Source organism: Antedon bifida, chromosome 3, assembly GCF_963402885.1.
Source record: "Antedon bifida chromosome 3, ecAntBifi1.1, whole genome shotgun sequence".
Lineage (NCBI taxonomy): Eukaryota > Metazoa > Echinodermata > Crinoidea > Comatulida > Antedonidae > Antedon > Antedon bifida.
The window spans coordinates 12,377,455-12,395,752 of NC_136228.1; the positions used below are offsets into that span (position 1 = coordinate 12,377,455).

General features: G+C 35.5%; 1 protein-coding gene across 2 annotated transcripts in view; it reads left to right on the forward strand.

The window, feature by feature from the left end:
• LOC144837580 (huntingtin-like) overlaps positions 1-17,399 on the forward strand; it is a 37,047-nt gene extending 19,648 nt beyond the window's left edge. For both annotated transcript variants that reach the window (XM_078692765.1, XM_078692766.1), the window contains 27 exons: positions 127-275; positions 606-742; positions 975-1,091; positions 1,570-1,692; positions 2,036-2,256; positions 2,564-2,697; positions 3,022-3,164; positions 3,629-3,823; positions 4,457-4,560; positions 4,824-5,153; positions 5,686-5,806; positions 6,539-6,694; positions 7,161-7,580; positions 8,091-8,271; positions 8,465-8,518; positions 8,676-9,076; positions 9,338-9,670; positions 10,032-10,268; positions 10,744-10,899; positions 11,056-11,243; positions 11,363-11,483; positions 11,851-11,996; positions 12,408-12,578; positions 13,104-13,266; positions 13,658-13,818; positions 14,166-14,256; positions 14,683-17,399. In XM_078692765.1, coding sequence (XP_078548891.1) covers positions 127-275; positions 606-742; positions 975-1,091; positions 1,570-1,692; positions 2,036-2,256; positions 2,564-2,697; positions 3,022-3,164; positions 3,629-3,823; positions 4,457-4,560; positions 4,824-5,153; positions 5,686-5,806; positions 6,539-6,694; positions 7,161-7,580; positions 8,091-8,271; positions 8,465-8,518; positions 8,676-9,076; positions 9,338-9,670; positions 10,032-10,268; positions 10,744-10,899; positions 11,056-11,243; positions 11,363-11,483; positions 11,851-11,996; positions 12,408-12,578; positions 13,104-13,266; positions 13,658-13,818; positions 14,166-14,256; positions 14,683-14,802 — 4,873 coding nt within the window. In that variant the 3' untranslated portion in view covers positions 14,803-17,399. The remainder of the gene's footprint in view (positions 1-126; positions 276-605; positions 743-974; positions 1,092-1,569; positions 1,693-2,035; positions 2,257-2,563; positions 2,698-3,021; positions 3,165-3,628; positions 3,824-4,456; positions 4,561-4,823; positions 5,154-5,685; positions 5,807-6,538; positions 6,695-7,160; positions 7,581-8,090; positions 8,272-8,464; positions 8,519-8,675; positions 9,077-9,337; positions 9,671-10,031; positions 10,269-10,743; positions 10,900-11,055; positions 11,244-11,362; positions 11,484-11,850; positions 11,997-12,407; positions 12,579-13,103; positions 13,267-13,657; positions 13,819-14,165; positions 14,257-14,682) is intronic.
• The last annotated feature ends 899 nt before the right edge of the window (positions 17,400-18,298 follow it).

The following is an 18,298-nucleotide window of genomic DNA, read 5'->3' on the forward strand; positions in this document are numbered from 1 at the left end:
CAATAGTGGAGTAATTTATTAATGTTGATAACCCCTGACCTATGCCAATAGTAGTATAATTCATTATTGTTGATAACCCCTGACCTATGCCAATAGTGGAGTAATTCATTTTGTTTTCTATTTCAGAGATTATGAGACGTTGATCCCTCACATTTTCTACTTTCTGGTGCTCCTATCATATGAACGTTATCACAGCAAGAACATCATTACAATGCCTAAGATAATTCAGTTGTGTGATGGCATAATGGCTAGTGGACAGAAGGCTACGACACATGGTAAATACTACAGTACTAAAAGCATTTGTAGTAAGCTGTTTAACAGGCTTGCTTTTCAGTAGTCCATGGTTCAATCTTGACAATTGTCAGTGTGTGTATCCCACTCTTTCTACTCCACTCCCTAAGCCTCAAATAAGATTTAATCTATATGATTTATTTTATGAGTTGCAATTGTCAGCTCAGCCCTTCATTTCACCATTTTTAGGCCCTATTCAAAATCCTGGATACATGCATTTCTATGTATCTTCAATCTATTCTTGAAAATAATAATAAGCAAATAAGTTTAACTTTATACAGTTGTTCAACCCATATCATGTCTTTTATTTGCAGCTGTACCAGCTCTTCAACCATTAGTACATGATCTGTTTGTCTTGAGGAGTTCCAGTAAGTCAGAAAGTGCTAAAGACTTGGAGACTCAAAGGGAGGTTGTGGTGTACATGCTCACAAGACTCATTCAATTCCATCAGGTAAGAACCTGGTTGTTTGTTGGCCTACAAGAAGTTTCTTTGACTTTATTTGTACATTGACATGCTTTTGTTGTTAAATATTAATCTACCTCGCTACTGTTGGAAAAAAGGAAAAAAGGATATGAGAGATGGTTGGTTTGAGAAGAGAAAGAGGAAAAATGAAGTAAAGAACTGTGATGGGATTGAAACCATATGTCTAGCCAACATCCTTTTAATTATTTATGTTTGTCAGGTGTTAGATATGTTGTTGGCAGTCCTACAGCAAGCTCACAAGGAGAGTGAGGAGAAATGGAAAAGGCTATCAAGACAATCAATTGACATTATCTTGCCACTACTAGCAAAACAACAGGTGACTATTCTTTAATTTCCACTACTAGCAAAACAACAGGTGACTATTCTTTAATTTTGTGAATTGAATTGATAGATTATTAGATAGGAAGCTCCTACAATACGTCCATATAAATACTTCAAAATTAAAAAAGTTAAAACTTCCCCAATATAACACTACACTACTACATTAACACTACCTGTTTCAGGCATAGCCTATAATAAGGTGAAGAGAATAGTAACAAAGGATAACATATATCAGTCACAAAATTACATAATAAAACAAATCAGCCAATATAAGATGTTAACAAACAAAAGACATGATTAAAAAAACCCGCCTCCAAAAGCTATTGGGTACAATGCAGAAATAGTTACTTATAAAGCAGAAAATTAACATGTCGTATTAATAAAATTTATATTTTAGGCAGTTTGATTTTGATGTTTTCTATCTACCCTGCCTATGCAGCTCTATATTTATAAATACTTTTCTTTTGTTACAGATGAACTTGGACTCACAGAAAGCCCTTGATTCTCTTCACCAGTTGCTAGCAGCAGTAGCTCCTTCAGCTCTCAGGCCTGTTGATATTCTACTCAAAACACTCATGGTTCAGCCACCTAATTTTGTAAGTTTTAATTTGTTTATTTTCTTTGAGTCGAGCTTTGTTATTTTGTTATTGTTTGCAAACAATGAACTTCCAACGTACAATTGTTTACATTTTCAAATTACCCATATATTATTTGATCATATCAATGTTGTCCAAGTACTCTCACTTGCACTGATTAAGGACTAGTGTTGCCCAAAAGATTTACTTGACCAAGTTTGACTTGATTTAGCTTTTTGCTTATTTTATTTTGTATCTCCATTGAAATCCAGCCACTGATACCCACAGCATTGTCATTCTTTCAGTAATTTGCCTTTGGATTTATATATAAAATTGTATTATCAATTAATCATCTTGTTTATAGGATTCTTTAACCAATATGCAGCGTTGGTTGGCCATGGTCTTAGCTATCATAAACATACTCATCGCACAATCTAAAGAGGAGGTCGTCTTGTCACGCCTCAGTGACCTCAGGCTGAACATAAATCTTGTAGCATCACCTCAAGTAATAGAAGAGGCAGACTATCAAAGTGAGGTTAAAGGTCAAAGTCAACCAATCATGGCAACTGATGTGAATTTTGCACGGTAATTAATAATGCTGTTGGGTTTATATTATTTATATTTGAGAGAAGTTATGTTGTATTTTTTATGATTCATTCAAAGTAACTTATGTAACAAGTTGATTTCCAAAGAATACAGATGATCCCCTCTTTTTAGATGCCCTAACAAAGGGGACACTTTCACCTGAATCAAACCAGGGGCAATCTATGTACGTATATGTAACAGTACAGCCAACACCTATACAGGGCACACTTCTGAATATGTCCCCTTAACAGGGTTCTACTGTTTACCTTTGTTCTATGTATAGAAATTTAACTTGCTTTTTTTTCAGATTCCTTCTACAGGTGATTGGTATCACCGCTGAACGTGTGCAGAAGGAAGCAAGTGCATCAGCTACTGACTATCAGTTTCTGAGCCAACAGTTATCACATTTTCTTCTTTACATTACACATATGTTCAAATCTGGTGAGTGAACATAAGAAAGTATATGTACTGTTGCTTTAGTTGATGGAATTGAAATAGATCTGGCTCTCCCAATACCAGACTCTTTTAGAAACTTTGCCAAAAACAGAATTTTCTTGAGGTCCAAAATACAGTATCTCAAATTCTTTTTCTCCCTTAAAAATACATTTCTGTTTTTTAAAAATCTGTTTTGATTTTGAAGAGATAAATAGCTCAAAGATTGTATGTATGTAAAGAGTAAATTAATTCATGAATCTGTTTCTACAATAGCTGGATATTGGTGGTGGAATTTGAGAGAGATATTCTAATATTCTTCTTGTCTTACAGGTTCATTTCGCAAGGTGTGTTCAGCATGTATTACATGTATTCACTCTGCAACATCTGAAGGAGAATACTCACTAAACAATCTCAACACTATATTCCTAAGTCTTGTCATGTTTCATCCAACGATTGTTCTGCAATGGTGCAAGGTAAAAGATATATATGTAGTGGAGCTGTAGCTTGGTGGTTAACGTGCTTGCCTTCCAATCCTGAACTAGTGCCAGGGTTGCAACTCACGATTCTTTCAACTCTACTCCCTAAGCTTAAAATGAGACTTTAATTGGCGAGTTACTCTATTGGATGCGTATGAAATAACAAAATTAAAAAATATAGCAAAATTAATTTACTGCAATTTTTCACTATAACTGTAGTACAGTATGATATTCGGGAGCTTTCGATTTGTGAGGACTGATGACCGACCTAGCTCAGGTCAATCGATGTGTCGGACCTAAAAACCATCAAACCTGCCCCTCGTCTCAATATTCCTGCATGCACACAATGAACTAACATGACATAGTTTGGTAGTCAGTCGAATGCTCCATATTGTTAGTTTTTAAGGTGTGTATTATAATGTAAATGTAGTCAACCTATTTGTTACCAATCTTGTATATAGGTGCTCCTGTTGCTCAACTATAGTGAGCCTGAGTGGTGGGCAGAAATATTAAAAACAAAGCGACGTCAGCCACTCTCTAAATCACTGTCCTCTGGCAGTATGGACAATCTTGAGATGGATTTGGATCACCAGAAGGCTCACTGCCATTCAGAAATTGTCCGCAGAGGTGGTCTAGTGCTGTACTGTGACTACGTGGTAAGTTCTTTAGTGATTAGACTGGTGTATTTAATGTTTTAATTTAATTAATTAATCTTTTATCGTGCTAGGGTTTTGTAGAAAGTGGGTCCTTGACTTAATCTTGTCTCATTCAACAATTTGTCTAAAGCTCTGTTTACACTATCAAACTAGTTTGACAAAAACAAGTGTGATGTGCCCAAATATGGTAGTGGTTTTCTCAAATATGGTAGTGATATGACATCATGTCCATATATGGGCATATCACATTTTTTTGTCACAAGTTTCATAGTGTAGACAAGGCTTAATAGCCAATCCAGCACCACTATCTAAAGCTCTGTCTGCACTAACTTTATGTGACAAAAAGTGCACATATATGGACATAATGATGTATATTTGGGTACATCACACTTTTTTTGTCAAACTAGTTTGATAGTGTAGACAGTGCTTTAGTCTATTATATGAGAGAAAGTAAGCATGGGTTTCCCAATTCATCAGTTGGAAGTTGTTAACTCTATGTTTCTAAATATTCCCAACTTCAATTATTGTAAAAGACTTTATTCATTCTTTAAATCATCTACTGTAATACTGTATAACTTTAAAATGTACACCAATAATAACTGTATTCCGATTATTTTGTTACCTTGACAATAGTGTGAGAACCAAGAGGACGTTGAACCAATGACGTGGCTAATAGTCAACCATGTAAATGACATTCTTGAGCTATCCCATGAGCCACCAGTACATGATTTTATTAGGTATGAATTATGTTATACTTTACAGACATATTTTTTAAATATTCCCTATTGACTTCCTACATACATCCTCTACTACAAAACTTTGTTACAATGATTGGGTTTTGATTGGTGCTGCTGCATGTCACTGACCAATTAAAATGTACCTATATATTTTTTAGTGGACCTCCTGTCACCTTGGGGTTTCCTGGAGGTCCCTTTAATTTTTTTAAATTTGTTTACTCCTTATTTGTTATGTGTTCTGTTTGATTGATATTTCCATTTAGTGCTATTCATCGAAATGCAGCTGGAAGCGGTCTTTTCCTCCAAGCAATACAACTAAAGTTCAAACATCATAACAACCCATACCTTGTAAAGAAGACCCTACAGTCAATTGAAGCCATACACCTTACCCAGTCGGGCAAACTTCTTTCTCTGCTCATCAACAAGTTCCTTAGAACTCACCACAAGTCTGTAGCTAGGACGTGTGACACGATTGCCTGTCAGAGAGTTGAGATGTTACTTGCGGAGGGCATTGACCTTAGTGAGAGTCAACTGCCGATTGAAGAACTTAACAAACTTCAAGAATTAATGAAGAAAACAAGGCTCTCTCAACGGTAATGTTTTAATTAAAACAACTTCAGGTTATTTAAAGACCCATTCCCTACAATTTTTTTGTAAAAATAATGCATATATATTACTTTAAAAACATTAAACCAGGTCATTCCTTGTCTTAAATGTATGTTTTATGGTAAATTATGATAGAAACAATGCACTACCTAGGTAGCTCACGGTGAATGTCTTCTCTTGGACTTCTTCTTCTTTAGGCCTAGCCTAGCTAGGCTTAGTTTTGTAGGTCTAGCTGGTAGCAATAATGTACAAACATTGTACATTAGTTATATGGCCTAGCCTGACGTCGTATTTTCTTTTTTCCTGTTTTGTTTCCGTATGTTAAATCAAACATCAATATAATTACAACTTGTATTTTTCTTAACTGGCTACTCATCACAAGTTTTTTTGGAATGAGACCTTGAAATTTTGTTACTTCCTGGGTTTTGCCTCTTTATTATTTGTATTTTTATTTTGTTTACCTTGAAAGAGAAAAAGAAATAAACGTTATTTTGAATGAATTTTAAAACAATTCTACAGGCATGCAAGGTTGACATCGCTGATGGCAAAACTAAAAAGTAGACTATTGAACGAGTCAACTCAACAAGTTATGACTCAACAAATAGACCTTCCCACACTATCAAACACAATTCCAAATAAGGTAATATAATACTTTACATTATATTATAATTCTAATGTGACATTTTAATGTGGTGTCAGCTAATTTGAATTGTGTACCTCCTGTTGGTTAAGAGATTCTGTTTCTTCTTCTTCTTCCATTAGAAGCAAACTTCATAGTTGAAGGCTACTGCTCCACAGGCTATATAGCTGTTTTACTACTATATAGTAGTTTTTTGTTGTTTTTTTTTTTTGCTTACAGTGTGTGGTGCATACAAAGTTAAACTTAGTTGTTTATACATGTAAACACACAAAAAGCTGTTCAGACAACCTGCTGTTAAAACATGTGAAACGTCAGCTCCATATACAAATTTATTTTTGTATTGCATGTATAGTTTTTGTTAGAGTAGACTGTGTCTTCTAGTTATGTCTCCATCTTTTAAATTTGTCTAAATGTTTTAAATGTATTGTAAATTTTACTACTATTGTTGTTTTTAAAACGTTTCAATGTTTTCTTTTTGTATTTGGGGAGTTTTTTTCTTAAACTTTCTATCCTCAGTTCATTCACTTAATATTGTTTTCTTGTACCCTTTCCTTTTTATAAATTTGTGTCTGTTCGTAAAATTTAATGAACTGATCTCCTTCAGAGAGACTGTGACTGCTTGGTGACAATCATACTGGTCAGACGATGATGTCATACAATATTCCTTCTCTGCTGGTTGTAGAATGAAGGTTAATATTATGGTGACATGTTTATGTTGTTTATTGATCTTAGGAGTGGTTTTTGTCACTGGTATGTGAGTGTACTAGCAGTACAGTGTCGTCTGCATCATCTGTTCCTTCAACATTTTCTGCACCTTCAGCTCATGTCATTGCCCATCTGCTTGCTAATCTGCAACAGCAAGATATCTTGGAAATCATGATGGCGGAGGTAAGTCAGATATAAAGCGGGGACAGTATTATTAATTTTATTTCTTTTTTTCTTAAATTTTAATGCACTTGTCAATTGTATGACCCACTATACAACTCCCGGGAGGAGTGCATCATTTGTCCGATGTGCGTCATACCTTATGAATACCATGATGCACCCCTGCGTCAAAAAGCTAACTTATTTGTAGTGAAGTTGGTGGTTAACATGCTTGCCTTCCAATTCCAAGGTCCGGGGTTCAATCCTGATTTAGTGCCAGGGTTGTAACTCACAACTCTTTCAACTCCACTCCCTAAGCCTCAAATGTGACTTAGTTTATAAGCACGATAAACTATAAAATAGTTTGTCCATCCTGTAATTGGTGAGTTTGTGCTCGCTGTTGGATGTGTATGAAATAAAAATAAAATATAATGTTACATTTTTACATATGTGTAAGTTTTACCTATTTTTTCACTTGACCAATTCACAGGATTTTGACGTCTCAATATTACCAGCTTGTATTTCTCTTGGTTTGGCGCGAACACAAAATCAAATAACAGAAAGAATTTTGACGCAAAAGACCACACCTCATGACTCCAATGGCAACGTAAATATTGAACCTCACTGCATTCTGCAGGCTGCCCAGGCCACACTAAGTATACAAATTCACAACCTGGTAGACCTACTTCCCTGCCCACACCAAAAGATCACCTGGCAGCCTCAGTCAGGGGCTGAAACAGATTACCAGGCTAAAATGGAATTTGTATATCGTGATTCAAGCTGGTTAGGGCGCTTATGTAACCTGTCTGCAGCTCTGGTGCAATCTCTAGCCTCGTTTAAGGAACTTAATTTGCAAGTACCACAAGAGGCAACCAAGGATATTTGTAGATTTGTTGTTACATCTCTGGAGGTTTGTTGGGTCAATTTATTTCTTGCTAATAATATTAAGAATAATGTAACCAATATACTATTAATACTAATAAGTACAGTATGATGCTTGGCTACAAATCCAAGGGCTCTTGGTTCAGGTCCTGTCAGTGTCAGGATTTTTTCTAATGACAATTTATAACTTCACTAACAAAGACTTGTAATAAGACTGTGTTTATGTAGAGCATCTTGTGTATATGTTTGTCTTGTGAACAGGATTGCCACCTTTAAGAATGATAGTGAATGAATTCGCTTATTTGCCTAAATATATAAAAACAAACAAAACAAAATGGAATACAGTAACAATCTAACTACCATATATAAGTTTAATCCCCTTCTAAATTGAGACACAACTGCTAATGCAATCCGAGTATAATCCCTAATTTTTGCCAAATTTCGTACCCAACTGGGACTATACTAGGTCATAATCATTAACTGTAGATAACATATACAAGAATTTAGGTTCACTTTTATTTTTTCTTTTCTATTGCAGGTTGTATGTTATAGGTTTCTGATTTGTAATTCTCTGCCGCCCTCCCAATTAATCCAGTGTGCATTAGAATCGTTAGCCTTGACCCTCCAGACTGTGACATTATTTGCTGAGTTTAGTCTGGACGATAACTTCTCATTTGTCCACTCGTCTGTAGAGTGTGTCTATAGGATTTTTAATCTAGGTATGAATACTTGGTTTTCTGTAAAACAAATTTGTTTTATTTTTCTATTTCTTAATGAATTTACATTATATTTCAAGACTTACAGTAGTATAAAACTCACTCCAAATAACGAGAGAGAATTTCAAAAATTAAATGAGTATTTGTTGGGTAATAATAACAAATTAGAATTTATAATATTTATTTTCGTTTACAGCCAAAGAAAAGCAACTTGACATTCCTGAAGTAATGATACCAGAGGTCACAGAAGGTACGCTTGGTTTTTTCCTTTTAAATATTCAGTCAGACACTAGACCATTAAAGGCAACAATACTATCGCCCTCAATAACCGAGTATGCATCTTTATAAGAAAGCCTAAAGCTATGAAGAATATATTTTTATTTTTTGTTTTGTTTTTTCTTCAAAAGATTTTAAAACAACTATAAGCATGTGCAATATGATAGCCTACCTAGTTGGTGAACTACAGGTAAATGTTGAAGGGGATGGCTTCTGCAGCATACCTCAATTCCTCAGAGAGCCTCTCAAGAATGTAGTCATAGGCCTAGCCAGATGTCCCTTAGTAATCAGCTTTGCTCAAACACCTCCTTTGGTATGGAGAATGGGATGGAATCCAGATCAACTACAAAAGGGTATTACCAAGCTGCCTGCATTGCCAGCTGAGTTCTTGCACGAGAAGGACGTCCTGCGGGAATTCATCTTCCGTGTGAACTCAATTGGGTGGACTACACGGCAAGAGTTTGAAGAGACATGGGCTGGACTTTTAGGGGTTCTTAGTCGTCCAGACATGGTAGAAGATATTGCTACTGAAGTAAGTACAGCGCTTTCTATTCACTAAATAATTTTATTTATTCTAAATTATTAATAATTATTATATCAATATTCCAACTCTGAATGAAATATTCTCCACTATTTAACACATAAATATTCCTTATTTGTAGACATTTTAACATTTTCTTTCAAAGTTTAGGGATGAAGCGATATTTAGTTTAGTTTGTACTGCCATTGCTGGCAATTGAAAAACAAAGAAAGTAACCAAGTGGCCTTTTATAATAATAAATATTTTTTACAGGAAGAAATCGAGCGAAATCAAGGTGCATGTCTAGCTGTTAAAAACATCACAGCATTACTTACAAACAGCTTACGGCGCCCTCAACCAGGAAACCCAGCCAACAGTACACACAGACACATTCCACGCAATGCAGAGCTTAAACTCTTTTCGACATCTCGTGGCAAAAAACTCTTGATCCTTCGGAACATTATCGAGCAGGAGGTTAAGATGATGATGACAATTGATGGAGGCTTAAAAGATGGTCTAAGCGGTGAACGGAGCAACGACCCTAGTGACCTTTACAATGAAAATCCCGAGCGAGAAGAAACTAGAGGTGTCTTTGGATTGGGTCAGGTTAGTTATTAACAATGATGATCAAAAGTGTGATGTGCCCAAATATGGTATTGATATGCCCAAATATGGTAGTGATATGACATCATCGTGTCCATATATGGGCACATCAGATCATTTTTTTTTCACATAAAGTTTGATAGTGTAGACAAGGCTTTAGACTTAGTGTCTTTCTGGTGGTAAATTTGTCAGCGGACACCAGGAGACTCTCCCCTACTCTTTTCAAAGAGAGTACTGCTTCTTTAACATGCACATAAGCCATGTTGAACATGGGACCAACGCTTTAACGTTCCAATCATTAGACGGTGTGCTATGTTTTAGTGTATACGATATCTCAACATTACTCAACCCTTTTTTAAAACAGATATCTGTCTATGGATTCTGGGCTCTGAATGACCTTCAACCTAAATTCTTAGATGAAGAAGGTCATTCTGAGAGTGGACAGCCAGCTAACAGAACATCTGGGTCACCAATGAAGTTACCAGGCAATTTGGATGTACATTCCTGTTTGATGTTCTTACTAGAGCTTTTTGGCCAATGGCTATCACCGAATGCTAACCCAAGAACGCCACTCATGTTGCTTTGTGAAACTGTTAAATCAGTAAGTATAAACTATTGTTGACCTCCAGTAGCTGGTGGTGTTATAATAGTTCATTCTTATATAGCGCATATAAGCAAGCCCTCAATGCGCTGCACGTTATTACCCCGGTCATTTTTTTGGGATCAAACACTTATGGAAACATACTCCCATATTAATAATGCAGCTAGTAATCAGCGCAAAGTTGTGTCTTGATCTAACCCGGGGTGGAGAGAAGCAAATGTAAGTAAAGTATCTTGCCTAAGGACACAAGCAATGCGGCGAGAGTTGGATTCGAACTCACGATCTCATGATCGTGAACACACTGCGCCACACGCCCTGTTATGGTCAATTACATGTTTATCCTTTGACATAAGAAATTTTGATGTAGAATCCCTGTTTTTAATTAATTTAATGCATAGGATTTTGAATTATAATTTGATTTATTATAACATATTTTCAGTTAAAGTTGACACTGAAACATATCAATTTTCTGTAGGTCTTAGCTATATCTGATGTGTTTACCGAGCGCGCTCAGTTTGAATGGATGTTTGATACATTATTGGAGTTGAATAAGAACCACCCAGTAGAGGATGAACTGGTTACACAATATGTCATATCAGGAATTTGCAAAGCAGCTGCCATATTAGGAATGGTAACTAATGTTTATTCATTTTGGCCTTTGACCTTGACAAATCAAACCATACTTGACTTTACTAATATTCATCAACTTTTTTCTGAAATTTAAAATATATTCATAAACTGCCAATTTCTAATGAATCTGTATCTTTTGAACCATATACTTGTTAAGGAAAAAGACATTTCCGAGAAGGTATGCAAGTTGATTGAAGTGACGTTAAAAAGTGCGCACTTGCCAAGCAGAATAGGCGCCCTCTACGGTGTGTTATACCTGCTTGAGTCGGAGGCTATTGAAGATATTGACATTTTTGTACCAGTTGTTGAAGAGTACCTTACAAAACATTTATGTACTCTTTCAGTGTAAGTTTAGAATTTTATTTACTTCTCCAATATGACATCATAAGTACTGTAATAGATTTATACATATGTTGTCTTTCTGCTGTTAAAAAATTAATTTTTTACTATACTTCTTTTCGCAGTAATCCTACAACTGTTATTAGTGATCACCACACACTGGTTATGCTTGCTACAGCTTTCTATATCATCCAGTATTTTAATGAGGATTTAGGAAGCTCAGAATTTATCAAAAAGGTTATTCAGGTATGTTAAAAATAATTATGACATATCCACAGGTTTAAGTCACTCCTCGACCATGGTTCTGGTGGTAGAACAAGTCCTCTCGGATAATGACTTAAAACTGGAGGTCCAGTGTACACCTCTGGCTCGTGTGCACTTTAAAGAACCCAGTCTTTCAGAGTAGGGGGTGTACTGGTCCATTCAGCCCCACCGTTTGGTGGCAGCACTCCACACGAATCCTTAGGGGAGTAGAAAGTTGTTGTGTGTGCCCAGTAGGCTGGGGCACCTGTTATTCCCCATTTAAATTGACATTTACATGCCTAAAAGATAATTTTATATCGCAAAAAAAGAAAATATCTATTAATTATAAACAAATATTCCTTTTTCACAGACATGTGTTTCACTTGCGTCTATGAATGAGGACACCATATCTCCTGCTGTGTACCAGTGCATTATGAAGGGCCTCGAAAGGTTGCTCATATCACAAATACCTAGCTCTCACATTGCAGATATCTTGGTAAAATTAAGTATGGAAAGGTAAGTGCTAAGAATATATAGAGAGAGGTTGTCCTCTTTCAAATTAAAAATAATAATAATATTAATTCATTCTTATGTAGCGCATATAAGCAAGCTTTCAATGTCGTATTTTGGAAACATAGTCCCATAATAATGCAGCTAGTAATCAGCGCAAAGTTGTGTCTTGATCTAACCGGTACCCATTTATACACCTGGGTGGAGAGAGGCAAATGTAAGTAAATTGTCTTGCCTAAGGATACAAGCAATGCGGCTCGAACCACGACCTCACAATCAGTAATCCAGCGTCCAACACACTGCACCACACGTCCCTACATTAAACCTCATGATTAAACTCTGGAGTGTATTCAGAGTAGTAAAAGTACCATTCACATTTCATAATCATAAATGTTTTTTTTTTTCAAATTTGTACAGGTTGTGTGTACCTTCCCCTCACTATGCAATCCCAGCACTTGGATTATTGTTGACCTGTTTGTACACTGGAGAAGACCATCAACAAACAGATGCATCAACCGGCCAATTAGGACTTCAGGATCCAGAAAGGTTGTTAGTTGCTATGGAGAGGGTTACTGTACTTTTTGACAGGTAATGTGAAATAACTTTTTTATTCATATCGAGTTTGAACAATACCATGAAAGCCCCAGTGGTCTAATGGTTAGGACATCTGCATATCAAGCAGAAGGTTCCGGGTTCGAATCTCGGTTGAGGTGACTTTTTCTCATTTTTACAGATTTCTTCATTTTTATCGTTTCAAATTAATTAATACATTTTCAGTATGTCACCGGGTGGTTTAGAATTTGTTCTGTGCCTGTGGTGTATATATGATATATAATATATGATATTTATAACTATGTAAAGCAATGATGGAAATCGTTCATTTTCTTCGGCATCCGTTTCTCTATGGAATGCGTTGCCTATTGAAATCCGTCGGGCTACTTCCACCAGTGTCTTCAAATCTCTCCTCAAAACCCACCTTTTTAATTTGAAATTTTTCTAAATTTTTCTGTCTTTGTAAAGCGCATTGAGGCTTTCAGCATAATGCGCTATATCAAGTACCAGTTATTATTATTATTATTTTTTTTTTTCATTAAAGTTTGCTTTTCTCAACAGGATTAGGAAAGGCTATCCGTGTGAGGCACGGATTATAGCGAAGGTTATTCCAGCATTCCTACACGACTTTTTTCCTCCCCAAGATGTAATGAACAAAGTGATAGGCGAATTCTTATCCAATCAGCAGCCTCATCCGCAGATTATCGCCATGGTAGTATTTAAGGTAGTCATGTTTTCATTAAAGCTATGTTCAGCTGGAAGAGCTTTCGCTGCTCGCATCTGGGCAGTAAACGAAAAGAGACAGTGGTTTATACAAAAGATTGAACTACGTACAGTATACGCCCAGTAATGAGACGGTACTCTCATCTACTTTCATATACCGTCCCTAAAGACGCCACTCTACTCTTATGCTTATCTTTGAATACGGTTATCGCAACCAATATGACTCCTAGCAATTGAATGTTATACAGTCTATTTCATGAGATAGACCTACCATCACTCATAGACTACCAACATCACTGATGATTTTATGATGACTTTACAATTATAAAATAGAGAATATGAAACACAACCTTTATTATCGTTTTTAATTATCAAATTTGCATATATTGCAGGTGTTCGAGAATCTCCATAGAAGAGATCAAGCACAACTAGTACAAGATTGGGTGTTGCTGTCCCTGTCGAATTTTACCCAGCGTACACCAATAGCAATGGCTGTATGGAGTCTAACATGCTTTTTGATAAGTGCTTCAATCAATCAGTGGATAAGAGCCTTGTATCCTTATATTGTCTCAAAGCTTAAAGTTGTCTTCACTATCAAACGAGTGTAATGTGCCCAAATATGGTAGTGATATGCCCAAATATGGTAGTGATATGACATCATCATGTCCACATATGGGCACATCACATTTTTTGTCACATAAAGTTTGATAGTTGTTCAATCAATTAATCAATCAATGTTTCTTCAGGTTATATGCCTCAGTACTCTGCTAATGATCTGTGCTGTTTTTCTTATACGAGTAACTTACTGTAATTAAAATATTTTTCAGACTCTCTCTTGTATGCTCTTGTATTCATCATTAACCTCTTTCAACATGTTTCCTTAACTGAGTGTGTTTGCAGTATGCCGTATGTTGTGAGTCGTATGGGAAAGCTTGAACTCAGAGATAGGGAGAATTTTTGTATTGTTGCCAAGGACTTTCTGCAGAATCAGGTAGGTTATTCAGACCCCCTACTTGTGCCATTTAAACGGCCTAGTGTCTCAGATCAACATGATTGTCCAGGTTAAGGACCACACATTTAATCCAGTGGCGTAACACAGAGACCTGAGGCCCTTGGTTTAGTTCCAAGGGCATATTTTAATGCCTCTGGGCTCTGCTCAGGGGCCTCCATAAGCTCCGGGGCCCATGGGTTTAACCAGTGAGCGCTTATAGCCATTACGCCATTGATTTAAATCAATGTACAGCTGTATTGTAATACTATCAGCATAGGAATCTCCTTGACAACAGGCCTGGTGGTAGAGGTAGTAACATTTTAATAACATTGGTGTTTGTACTGTACTGTCACTATTTTTTTAATTGCTGAATCTTGTGAATTAGTTTTTATTCATACAGTTATTAAATGATTGCTATTTTTACAGATTCACGATGAATCAAGTAGAAGAGCTTTTGTTAGTACATTCCAACCTGTAGCACATAAGAATACTCCATATGCTGATCTACTAGCCTGCATCAGAAAGGACTCATTCAATACTGGCTAACAATCTTAAAAGGAATCCAACCTGTAGCACATAAGAATACTCTATATGCTGATCTACTAGCCTGCATCAGAAAGGACTCATTCAATACTGGCTAACAATCTTAAAAGGAATCCAACCTGTAGCACATAAGAATACTCTATATGCTGATCTACTAGCCTGCATCAGAAAGGACTCATTCAATACTGGCTAATGATCTTAAAAGGAATCCAACCTGTAGCACATAAGAATAATCCATATGCTGATCTACTAGCCTGCATCAGAAAGGACTCATTCAATACTGGCTAACAATCTTAAAAGGAATCCAACCTGTAGCACATAAGAATACTCTATATGCCGATCTACTAGCCTGCATCAGAAAGGACTCATTCAATACTGGCTAACAATCTTAAAAGGAATCCAACCTGTAGCACATAAGAATACTCTATATGCCGATCTACTAGCCTGCATCAGAAAGGACTCATTCAATACTGGCTAACAATCTTAAAAGGAATCCAACCTGTAGCACATAAGAATACTCCATATGCTGATGTACTAGACTGCATCAGAAAGGACTCATTAAATACTGGCTAACAATCTTAAGGAATCCAACCTGTAGCACATAAGAATACTCCATATGCTGATCTACTAACCTGCATCAGAAAGGACTCATTCAATACTTGCTAACAATCTTAAAAGGAATCCAACCTGTAGCACATAAGAATAATCCATATGCTGATCTACTAACCTGCATCAGAAAGGACTCATTCAATACTGGTTAACAATCTTAAAAGGAATCCAACCTGTAGCACATAAGAATACTCCATATGCTGATCTACTAGCCTGCATCAGAAAGGACTCATTAAATACTGGCTAACGATCTTAAAAGGAATCCAACCTGTAGCACATAAGAATACTCCATATGCTGATCTACTAGCCTGCATCAGAAAGGACTCATTAAATACTGGCTAACGATCTTAAAAGGAATCCAACCTGTAGCACATAAGAATACTCTATATGCTGATCTACTAGCCTGCATCAGAAAGGACTCATTCAATACTGGCTAACAATCTTAAAAGGAATCCAGCCTGTAGCACATACTGTAGGAATACCCCATGCTGATCTACTAGACTGCCTCAGGAAGGCTGCTACCTAAAGTATTTTAGTATTATTTCTATTTATCAGGAATATCAATAAAATGGTTTTATTTCAAGTCCTTGGAATAATAAACTTACAGAAGGATTCTGTTTTATTGTACATTCAAATTTCAATCCAATTTTTTGGAATTTATTAGAATATAAAAATATTGAGTAAAAATAATTTCTTTTTTTTTCTACTATTGACAATCAATTCAGTAAAATATTTTATTAATATTATTAGTTCTTGGTGAAAGTATAATTTATTGTAATGTGTATATGATTATATATAATATATCCACAATGTATATATCACTGAAAAATAACAATTGGATTGTCAGTACTCACAACATTCAATGTCTGTGTTACTTTTATTTAAATTTCACATTTATTGATAATTATGTATAGATTTAGTATTTAATCATTCAATACTAATTTTACACTACCTATTGGATAAATACTTTAAGTTAAGCTCTGTCTACACTGTCAAACTTTATGTGACAAAACATGTGTGTCCATATATGAAAATGATGTCATATCACTACCATATTTGGGCATATCCCTACCATATTTGGGCACATCACACTTTTTTGATAGTGTAGACAGGGCTTTAAATTGATATTTTAAGTGGTGCAATCTTTAAAGACCTGTCACAGTTCATTTATTATTTTAATTAGTTAAATCAACTTAATGGCGGATCCAGGATTGTTTTGCCATGGTGCTTCAAGTCGAAGGATAGCCTTTTATTCCCTATTCCTGGATCCACCGATGAAACTTAAAGCTCTGCCTACACTATCAAACTTTATGTGACAAAAAAATGTGATGTGCCCATATATGGACATGATGTCATATCACTACTATATTTTGGCATATCACTACCATATTTGGGTACAACTAGTTTGATAGTCTAGACAGAGCTTTAGATAATAGAATAGTATTTAATACCATACGTTTTGTAGAGTGACAAACAGAAAATATTTCTGCGTACTATCTATTATTCTATAACACAAAAACTGCCATTTATATACATAATTTTGTAATTAAATACAGTATAACCATGCAGGAATATTACCCAATGTTTACATAAAGTATCACCATAAAAAGAATATAGGTATAAGGGTTTCCCTTGAATATGGCTGTTTCAAGTGAGTGGTTTTACTGTATTTTATTAGTACATGTAATGCATTTTAAACATGTTGATATTTTGATGATTGGTTCCCCCAATAATCTCAATCTTTTATTTCATTACGAGTTATTATGGAGCTTTCGATGTGGGATATCAATAACCATTTTCAAACGAAGAAAGGTACAAATGCGCAATTACCAAACCAGTTAGGGGGTGGGGAGGCCTAATCCCTCTCCATATGATGTAGTTCGTAGATCGTTATAAAATCAAAAATCATAATTTGTTCATCATTATGTTATAATATATTGGTATTTAAAATAAATTTAAAGCAAAGAATATTTTTTTTCAGTTTACACTTTGTAAATATCCAAGAAGTTTCAGTAAATTTAAAAACTTGTCTACAGATACTTTTTAAGTAAAACAACATAGGTCTGATAAAGCTAGCAAGTTGACCAATGACAAGCGATATATTTTAATATTCCATCGCTTTTGATTGGTCAAATCACTTGCGTTCTAGTGGGAACCAAGTTTTAATGTAAACTATCGCAAAATTTCAACTGAAATGATTTAGACAACAAGAATTTCTGAATGAAATGTTTGTACAATTTCAAATTAAAATACATTTTTGTATGATCTAAAATCTTTATCACTCTATAAATGATAATCAGTAAATTAACCATATTAATTATCTTAAACATTCAAAATTGTTCCGTTTTGTTTTTCCTTTTGCTGTTGTAAATTTAATGTATCTCTCCATTTCTGGAGGCTTTTTAAAATTTATAGTCCTAAATCGAATAAAACACTCAGTAATTCAGATTTTAGTGTGGTGATCCCTAGCGATCTGGAATGGCACGACCCTACGAATGTACTTTTTGCGTAGACGTAAAGCCTTTGGAGCTAAACAGGTTATTACCGTATTTATTCGAATAATGAAGCCACACTACTGCACGCTCGTCGTTGATAAGGGAACAAGAATAGGCAACGTTCATACCCATGTCACATCAGGCACGGATTTAGGCAGAGGCTAAACAGCCTTTAGCCCCCAAAATATTGTTGTTTTTCTGCAACCCGTTTTTATCATTTATGAAATATCTAGCACCCCCTAATCTATAATGCTGGATCCGCCCCTGAACATTATAACTGTTAAAAAGAAGAATTTGTTGAAAAGACTCTCAATGCCATATATGAAAAGAAATACTATTAATTTTAGGGTTTGTACAGGTTCTGGAAAATTACTTTGGTGTTAGAAAAGTTACCG